The 10,305-nt window shown below is 37.1% G+C and overlaps 1 protein-coding gene across 2 annotated transcripts in view; it reads right to left on the bottom strand.

The window, feature by feature from the left end:
* Window positions 1–2,984: 2,984 nt before the first annotated feature.
* Window positions 2,985–10,305, bottom strand: part of UBE3A (ubiquitin protein ligase E3A) — a 36,679-nt gene continuing 29,358 nt past the window's right edge. For both annotated transcript variants that reach the window (XM_029085440.1, XM_029085441.1), the window contains 6 exons: window positions 8,183–8,388; window positions 5,624–5,788; window positions 5,083–5,238; window positions 4,917–4,990; window positions 3,884–4,027; window positions 2,985–3,662 (listed from right to left, as the gene is read on the bottom strand). In XM_029085440.1, coding sequence (XP_028941273.1) covers window positions 3,542–3,662; window positions 3,884–4,027; window positions 4,917–4,990; window positions 5,083–5,238; window positions 5,624–5,788; window positions 8,183–8,388 — 866 coding nt within the window. In that variant the 3' untranslated portion in view covers window positions 2,985–3,541. The remainder of the gene's footprint in view (window positions 3,663–3,883; window positions 4,028–4,916; window positions 4,991–5,082; window positions 5,239–5,623; window positions 5,789–8,182; window positions 8,389–10,305) is intronic.

Here is a 10,305-nt window from a genome sequence, read left to right as displayed (position 1 = left end):
GCATGGAAACCAGCATCCCATTCCCTGCTCCACAGAGCAGAAACCCAGACAAGCATCCCAGTAGCCCACACTGCAGGCTACCTGGAGGCTCAGCCCATCATATACATCACACCTGTGTGGTATAACACATGGTATGAAACTCCTGCTTCAGCAGCGAAGACCACTGTTGGATGAGAGGTGTGGATTGACTAACACAGAGCTCCTTGGAGCCCTGGGCTCATGACCAGCCCATTCCAGCATCTGCTTTCCTCACAGCACAGGGCTGGAGAGGGTCTCCTTGGCTGCCACAGTCCCACCACAGGCTACTGCAGGCTGAACAGAAGGTACGCCCAGCCAGAAGTTCACAAAACCCTATTCCTTATTTAACTGAACTGTGCTCACTCCTGATGTTTGTTCCTGAAATATTTTTAGCAACAAACAAAAGCCTTCACCTTTTAAAAGGCAAGGCTCTGCTCTTGCACAGTCATGTGCTAACATACCTTTAGAGCTAAACAAAACCAGTCCTTCACTCCTAATGAAATCTGAAAAAAAATGCCAAATTTGTTCAGTACTTAAGATTATTCTTGTCACTGTACCTTGCGTTACTTTTGAGGCATATGACTACAAAATACAGATAAAAGCCTGATATCCCCTTCGCACCAAGGCTGGAAGCACCTTGGCGGTCTATTAGGGTATAGAAGGAAACGCTCAAAGAGGCATTTGTCACTTGTCAAATGAGACAATGTCAAGATCCCCTAAATATTTTCTTGTTAACATGTTAAAGGACACCCTGAAGAGAGAGCACCAGCACATTGGGATCAGACTGCTGCCTTGTAAGAGGAGCCTTCTGGCTCACTCGAGAGAGGTATGTGAGTGACACGTAAGTACACTTAAGTTTCCAAGGCAAGCTTTATAGACCTAAAATTTGCTAAACGCTACTAAAAGCCTAAGTGAGGGTGAAGGACATTCTAGGTGTGCCTGAAGTCCAGAAAAAAGAACTTAAAATAGCCCACTTTGATTAAACTTTCAAGCAACAGCAGACTGACTGGAACTTCTGCAGGGCAGGAGAGCAGCCTGCAGCTACAAGACTTCAAGATTTATTACTTTTAAACCATATCAACTTCTGCTGGTGGACAATCAGCACATTTATAACACTGCTAAGGAGATAAGGTTTCAATACAGTGGCATTTTGGGGGAGGCAGTATGTATTTAAAGGAGAAATATGTCAAATATAAAGTATTTAACATCTTACCTGAAAATGGATTTCTTGAAAAACTTATGCTTTTAAAGGCAAATACAATTATGTATTATTTTAATCTTAAAGCTAAAAGAAGATAGAAAAAGCATATTTACAATGTCAACACTTCAGTTAGAGAACTCTGTATTGCTATCCAATTACATGGTCTTCGCAGCTTTTGGACCTATATTAAAAAAACCCAACACGAATGTTACACACTTGTCAGCTGGGCGCAACCACCATCCACAGCTACATCAGAATAAAACAAGTTATAGGGATATAGCATAACAGTATTAGACTGTTGACGTAGTACATACCACACAGCAGTATCATGATGTTGTTCATACTTGTAACAAAACACCTCAAGTCACTTAGCAAATCTTGTTCTCACCACCTACAGTAAGAGATGCCCCAAACCTGCAGGAAATGTCAAGCACTGTTGTCAACCACCCTACTGAGAGGTAGGGCATCTTGCGTTTTCCTCTTCAAGGATGTGCAATGAGCTGAACATTCAAGAAGGCATGCCCCAAGTGCCACCTCAAGATCAAGGGCCAGAAGACAAGTCAGCACCTCTCCCTCCCCAGCAAGTTTCAGTCCCCACGTCCAGACCATCTTGCACTGGCTTGGATTTGAGAAGGGAACATCGCTGGACCTCACATCACTACAGTTCACTTCTGGAGAGATTTACATACCTGTAGCCCTCAAATTACACTGTACTACAAAGTTTTCTAATAAAATAATTTAATATCCAATTTATCAAAGTAAGGAAGTAACTTGTTTTCTTTTTCACTGAACCATGGTGAAAAAAGGTCACTGTTTTATTCAGCATCGCAGTTACATAACAGTTGTCTGTTTCTATTACTAGAAAGAATTTATTAAAATAGTCCTGAAAGACATCTTTTCTTTCTCCAATGATTGCAAAACTATGCCTTTGAATGCCAATTCCACACAGCCACGGGTTTGATCGGTAGTAGTCAGTTATAGCAATTGTCAAGGCACAAGCTCAGCTCTCCACATCCGCTGCAGCTTGTTTTGTAAAAGAGATATGCCAGTTACGTCTTCACTTAAAAACGCATAATCCCTTTATCATATATTGCAACAGGAGAAATTAACATTAAACACAGACTACGAAAGGTAAAGGATTTATTTCTGATATGATTTGTAGAGTTAAATTAAAAACCTACTGAATACTTTATGTAGTAGATGAACATAACCTTAGTACTTAATTTCTAACAGTTTATTTAATGGTTGGAAGTGTACAACATGAAGTAGGCCTTACGTTTAATATTGTTCAATTTTGCTTATTGTTAGACGAGATTAAAATACAGTAGCCATCCCTTTAGATTATGTTGCAACACTGATCATGTGCCTTGATAAGCAGGAACAACGGTTCATTAAATAAATGGTGATGACACAACATGTAGGGAAGACTTTGGATTGTCTATTTAAAATGTCAACATAATAGGCAATTAAGAATAAAACTTCATTTTAAGTGCACTTCCACATGCTTTGTTTATAATATAGCAAAAACTTCCTATCTTTTTTCCAAACACTTCACTCCCTACTCTAAAGCTGTTCAGTTGAAAATGCACTTTCCCCAGTAAACTTTTTTTAAAAAAGTAACTAAAATTTCTACCCTTTCATATGCTAAGAAACGTCTCCTAATTAAAAACACAGTTTATTACAAGACATGTGAAGACAACATATAGTGAAATGAATTTTAATTGTTGTGCTGTGACTAAAGTAAAGTTCTCAAGGCTGCAATTTAACATTCCAAGTTCTCCCTTCCATCTTTATTGATTCTTAAGATTTTGCACAGAAACTCTTTGGGGGCTAGAACAGCAGTAATTGCATCACACTGTTTTCCAAGACTTCAAGTTTCGAAAGCAAACTCTTCAAAAAGTACAGTTCTTGATTTGATTAGATACAGGGACAAAAATATAGCACATACTTGAAGGTTACATCGTCTACAAATGATGGCAATATTTTCCTTGGGAGAGTACAGTTTGTTTTCTTGTAAATACTCAAAAAGGCTCAACTTCAAGCAGTAATAAACACAAGCAAAAGTGATTTAACCCTTAAAATAAATATTCAGGAAAACCTCTCTGTACATACAAGTGAAAGAATATGTAACACTTTCACGCTAAAAGAAAAAATAAAGATTTTGTTCATATAAGCAGCTGAAATCTGCTGTTCCAGCCCAATGTCCCCAGTAAAGAAGGGAGGCACAAACACAGGTGACTACTGTAGCTCACTATCTTATGGCCTTTTTCGACAGGGACATCACCACCATCATTTTTTTTTTAATCCCTTTTGTTATATTTATTACAGCATGCCAAATCCTTTGGCATATGTGATGGCCTTCAATAACCTTTCTTTAAGCTTTTCTTTGCTTGAGTACTCCGGAAGCAAAAGTACATTAAAGCATGTGTGAGATGTAGGTAACCTGTTGGGGGGGAAAAAAGATAGAATTCAGATCTGGGAATATGCAGTACAATGCAAAGAAATATATGGCTATTTCACAAATCCAAAATAGTGAATTTAAAGATAATCTACTTTGCTTAAAGGTTCAACTTTCAGATTTAACTAGGTTAATAAATTAAAATAACTGAATTTGCTTCTATTTATAAATAAACAAGCAAAATGTGGTTTGTTTGGTTTTTTTACCTCTCTGTATCTGGGCCATTTTTGGCTATGATCATCTTTAACTTTCCAAGTCCTCCCACAGGGGCTCTGTCTGTGCCTGTTGTAAACTGTAAGAATAGTCTTTTCTGTTCATCTGTAAATGAATGGACTATTTCCCAGAATTCCCTATTAAGGAAGAAAACAAAAAGTAAATAAAATGAATTTTCTTTGGTATAGCTGAGTAACTGAACTTTGAAGGTTTAGTAATTCTCATAAATCTTAACATCAAGTTTACAAGTTGCATTCATAAACCAAAACTAACAGTAATGTATTTGCCAATCACTAAGATTCTGAAGTAGAAATCACACCAAATCATTACCAAAACACTGCAGTTTAACTCGTTTTAAACGTTAATTTGGCTGATATATAATCTGTAAATATTTTTCCTTTATTTTATTACTCCTATTTCCTAAAGGATTATACTAGTTCCACTACACTGTCCATTTCTACCACCTTCTTAAACACATGCAGCTGCTGTCAAAGGTTTTCTACCCTAGCAGGAACTAGTAAAGTAGTCTAGAGGAGCGAAGATACACACTTCACTGACCCTTGTCTTCAGAGTTCTCTAGTTAAAGGGGACAAAAAAGTAAAAACATTAAAAACATTGAATTTACTCGATTTCTAATTAGAGAAGAAAGTTCTACACAAGCAACCTATTAAGACAATTCAGTTTGTGGGTAGTGGTTTTGGGTTTTCTTTGTTAAACAGCAGAGCAGTGATAATGTATTGAAACAGTCCCATTTATACTGGGGATTATTTAACTATACGGTATAAGAGAAAGGCAAAAAATCCAGGGAAAAATCTGTTTTAAGATTTATCAAAGGTCACTGGAAGCTAAAGACAATGCTTATGCTACCTGCTCATTTCTAATGACTGTATTTGAGTAAAGTGACATTTTACATAAGACACTTCCATCTCCAGTAATATCAAAACACTAAATCTTACAATATAAATTCATTCTGAATAAACAGGCATGTAAAGTGGTTTTTTTCTTTCAGAAATTAGAAAAAATTACCTAATAATAAGAGAGTCTCTTGTATAGCCACCATCATATTCTGTAGTTTCTTCTAGTGCTTGAAAATCTAAATTCTGTAAGAAGATAACATTTTTTAAAATTACCACTAATTATGTACTTAGGATTTAAAAAGCTCTACTTTCTGGTGTACATTTGGGATTCTTACCCTACTTCCGCAAATAAGTAATTCAATTTCCTCTGGTCTAAATAAATATTTCAAAGGAGATTCATTGGTCACCATGTGGAATCCTCTCCGAAAGGCCTTGAACTGCTTTTCTACTGATTTATTGAGTATATAGTCAGCATACAGATTGACAAATTCCTGTAAGGAAACAATCATCCAAAAAACCTTAGTACTTCAACACACTCCACTAGGAAGTATCTTCCCAAACATACAAGACCACAAAATACATTTAATTCCATAATTACATATAGATTATCTGGGCTCAGCTTCTACTCAGCAATAATAAAGCAAATCTCAAATATTTCTCCAACAGGCCAACCACCACACCCAGAAGCTATGCTTGCATGTGTCGATGCTTTCTTTAAAAGAGAAGCCTTTTCTGCTTACAACTACACTATGCTATGGTAATTTTAAAAGGCTTTTAAACTTAAATTGCAAGTGAGACCAAATCTTTATAGAGTGCTTCATAATTCTGCAGAGAGTATCTAAAAATTACAGATTACGTTAAAATATTTATGTTTACCTTTCTATTTTCATTTGTAATAGGAATTTTATCACCGTTTTCCTTTAAATCATGCATCATTGGATTGCCAAAAAGATCCGTATGAGATATTTGAAACGTTATCATCATATCATCTTCCACACTTCCTTCATACTCTAGTAAGTCTCTCAAACTCTGGTAAAGAACCTAACAGAATAAGAAACACATGTCTGTCAAAAAAGTTTCAATAGATTTCACTGAGTAATACCAGAAGACATTAATTCACCTGCCTCAAAAAGGGATGTTATGTTCTATGACACGAGTCACTTAAGGGCCCCCATAACAGTCCCAACAAAGGTGTATTAAGCTCAGTGTTTGTAAAAATAACCAATAGCAGGTATTAAGGAAAGATAAAGAAACATGGCAATGAGTGATTACTCCCTTAGAAGAGCCTATCAGTACCCAAGAATCTTCCTAAATGCAGTGGTCAGATCTGTGGCTTAAGAGCCACTGATTACTTCTTCCTCTTTTAACTCTTTTGCACCTGTATTTACTTTTGACATCCAGAACATGTTACACTACTAAGTTGAACATGTATGTGTTAAAATCAAAGAAAAAGCTGTATTTTATATCAGAAAAAAATCAGGTAGCAGGTTTTTACCTCCTGCATCTTGATTTAAATACCAAGCAAACTAGGAAGTAATCTGAAGCAACACAGATGGGGCAGTCCTTAAAGGAAGAAAAAATTCATGCACCAAAATAAAATAAAATAAAATAAAAAATAATAAAAAATCACAAGTTAGATCAGAATTGGCCAAGTAGAATCTGAAGTTATCTATAAGAGTTTGCTCTGTTCAAAGCAGTAATTAGCCTTCCTCCCTGCTATGCCTTTGGAAAAGTCCAAGACTCTGTTGGAAACCAAAGGCTACGCAGAAAAGGGACAATTCTCAGGCTGAGACAGAGGTGTAGGACTCAAGAATGCAAAGTGAAGCTAAAAGCAACAACTGAGTGCAACTGTATTTTTATAGTGCAGTAGAAGTAACAAATTTCCCCTCAGTGTTTTAATTACTGAAAGTTTACATGTAAGCTTCAATCCTACTATCTGCATCCTTTTGATTCTTCACCTTTAAAAATATCTTGCATTGAAAGTGACTGGACTTGGAACAGTTTGGTGGTGAAGGCTGATGGACACCCTAGCCTCCATGCTCTACAGCATTAGAAAAAACCTTGGGAGACTTGACTACTGCAAATTTTGGTTTTTTGTTTGAGAAGCTCCGAAATAAATGTTTAAGTCATATTAGAATACAAAGTGTTTTAAAAAGATCATTTTAAAAGAAGTCAGAAACATTAAGAGTAAGGGAGAAAAATTAAGAAATGCACTGACTGCCTCGTTCCACAGAAATAAGTAACCATTTTTCTGTCATAAAAAGTTTTGAGTATGCAATAAAAATCAGAGGAAACTGGAAGCACTGTATTTCTCAATGTCATTTTACAGAGAAACTGGTCAAAGATGGCATGCTGTTTTATGTAGCCATCCAAAGCAGACTGGATAATCTATTTTTTGATTACACATGCCTCATTTTCTAATTCAACAAAAATAAAAGGAAAGTTCTTTTTAAACAGTATCATTTTAGACAAGATGTAAGGAAGAAATTGTTTACAATGAGAGTTGTGAAACACTACAACAGGTTGCCCAGAGAGGTGGTAGAAGCCCCATCCCTGGAAGCATTCAAGGTCAGGCTGGATGGGACTCCGAGCAACCTGATCTAGTTGAAGATGTTCCTGCTCACTGCAAGAGGGTTGGACTAGATGACCTTTAATGGTCTCTTCCAACCCAAACCATTCTATGATTCTACTCATCTTTTTTGAATAGCTGAAGATTTTGCATAACTGCTTATGAAAAGGGAAATGTCCCATCGTTTGAAATGAAATTAAGCATTAACTCATACTAGCTACCATGAGGGAAAGTTACTGGTGATCTCTGATTGAAGATGGAGCATGACCAAGACATCCTGCATACGTGCTTCTATGCGCTACCTACTACAGCATGTGCATGGCTTAGTGTTTTTGTATAGCCAGAGGCTGGGGAGAGGTGGAGGAAGATGGACACTGATCACTGTTCCCAAACTGTATGGATATTAATGAACTGCCTCATCTATCTTTTGCTTTAGACAAAAAACAATATGAGCATCACACCTTTGCATATCTGTTACTTTCACTTTTTTTAAAAAAAATCTACTCCAAGTAGATATAAACAGCCTAATTTTAGAAGTCTATTTGGGAAGATACTATTAATAATAGTTTATGCTTAATAGTACTTAGTGATATTAAGCTATTAAGGCAGTGTGAAAAAAAACCAACAACAAACAAAAAACCCAAAGCTTTATTGATGCCCTATTTATTGACTTGACACAGTCCCTCCTCCAAACCAGATGTAGTAAGAGGTTTTATTGCTCATGAATTTATTTTAACAAATACAGACTCTTCAGGCAAGTCATTGGTTATTTCACTTCTACTTCTGATCTTGTGTTTAATTTAAATCTAGATTAAGTTACTGCATGGAAAATGCATTAATACACTCAAAGAACATAATGAACTTACAGGATGAGAGTCTGCCAGATCACGGAAAGTTCCTTTTTTGCCCATTAGCTTCCTGTAGACAACCATGGGAAAATGTACATCCAGTATACAGTTATTGTAAATAGCCAGACCCAGTACTATGCCAATCAGTGTAAACTGACCCTCAGTTTCAAAAGAGGACGGATTAAACCAAAACAGTTTTGTAGATTCATCATATGTGAACATCCCTGTAAAAAATGATGTTGAACAATTATGGTTACCTTTCAATAAAAATGACATGTAAAGCATACCATTATAAACCCATCTGTATTAGAATGCCTCTAGAACATGTTTAACTTAACATTATACCGAATTTAACGGCAAACAGAAGCTACTTACCTTAGCATAACTGGAGCTGCTCAAAACACTGTTACTCACGTTACCACTAAAAGCATGCAAGAAATCTGTGATACAACATCCTGCAGTGCTCACTGAAGCTGTACCTACACAACCTTCCATCCCTTCCATTACTGAGGAAGCAGCAGCACATTGTCAACACAGACTGTAACTTTGATAAATACAACAGTGCAAGAAAAGAACACAATCAAAACCCACGTGGATGAAATAATCCTGAAGAACTCCAATTACTACACAGTAACAGCCTTTCCTCAAAGACTTTTCCAGGCCAGTTCCAGCAAAGGAACAGGACTAGATGCAGCCCTGTTACTGAATTGGAAGCTGTGATGATGGAGCAGGGATTACCTGTCACATTTGATCTTAGAGTTAGATGCCAAACAGAGTTTTTGTTTGTTTAAAGGTTCTTGACAAGGTCCACTGTTGCTGCAGCTATCACATGCATCCTAACTTGAGGGGAAAATGCAACATGGGACTGTTGTTTCACAGGAGGGGTTGCCATTTTAACAGATTGTCAGTGCTGAAAGGGGGAAGTTCTGCTTTGTTCCCCGATCCCTTCATCTGATCCAGCTCATTATTTCTGGTGACCAATCTCCTGCCAAGTTCAAAAGCTGAGTGCCTTCACATAAGGCTTCAACAAACAGCTGAACTGCACATGCCAGGAGCTGGAGGGAACAGATAGGACTGTGTAGACAAGAGAAGGGCAAAGTCCTTTACCCTTTGGGCTGTAGCAAGCCGTTAGATTAGCTCTTGTTTATGAAGCCAGAGTTTGTGTACAGATTACAAACTATTTAAATGAGTTCCATAGCAAAATCCATTGCCTACCTGACTAGATATCGAAGTAAGAAATATGCCAAACCCATAGACTTAAGGGGAAGAGACAGAGACCAACCTGGACAAGTACTGACCCAGTGACCTGTTCCTTGTACAGTTAAGTGTCATGAATGCCAAACCCATAGACTTAAGGGGAAGAGACGGAGACCAACCTGGACAAGTACTATGGAACTCATTTAAATAGTTTGTAATCTTTCCAGGCAGAACCTAAGGAAAACTGCCCAGGCTCCTTCTTCCCAATACACCAGAAGTTAGATGCACAGGGTCAAGAACATGAATTACAATTGACACAAGGATTTACCTTGTCAGCTCTTAAAAATATATGCTTATTTACAGCCTACAGAGATGTACAAATTGATTACAAAGCCACATGAGAAGAGCCACAAAATTAGACTGAAAATAAGATGTCACCTTCAGCCAAGAGATATAGTCTGAGCTCTCATTCAGCGTAAGGAAATGAACTGCAAATTCATTCAGAGATTCTGGATATTCCCCCAAATTGAAGATTATTTATCTCAGTCAGGTACTAGGACAGGGTCAGCTATTAGGGGAGCACACAAATAACAGACTAACACATCATGTAAGACCAACTGGCAACCCGAAATGGATCAGGAATGAAAAAGGAGATATAAAGGAGAAACATTAAACAGAATCCTGCATTTAATTGTCTGAATAGACTTTAGTAACTTCTGGATTACTGGCACAACAAAAGCAATAACTTGTACTTTCTGGAAGATGATGGAAGAGTTATATAGTCAAAACAAACAACTCCAACAAATGTCTAATAATGAAGGACTAACAGTTTACCCAGATCCACAACTGGAAACACTTTAATGTGAAATACATTATCACTGACCAAAAGTAAGACTGTAGTACATTAAAACTGTAATAAAACACCAGAAGAAAGTGGAAGCTGC

Source organism: Antrostomus carolinensis, unplaced genomic scaffold (genome assembly GCF_000700745.2).
Source record: "Antrostomus carolinensis isolate BGI_N321 unplaced genomic scaffold, ASM70074v2 scaffold18566, whole genome shotgun sequence".
Classification (NCBI taxonomy): domain Eukaryota; kingdom Metazoa; phylum Chordata; class Aves; order Caprimulgiformes; family Caprimulgidae; genus Antrostomus; species Antrostomus carolinensis.
This window is presented reverse-complemented; position numbering and strand designations above follow the sequence as displayed.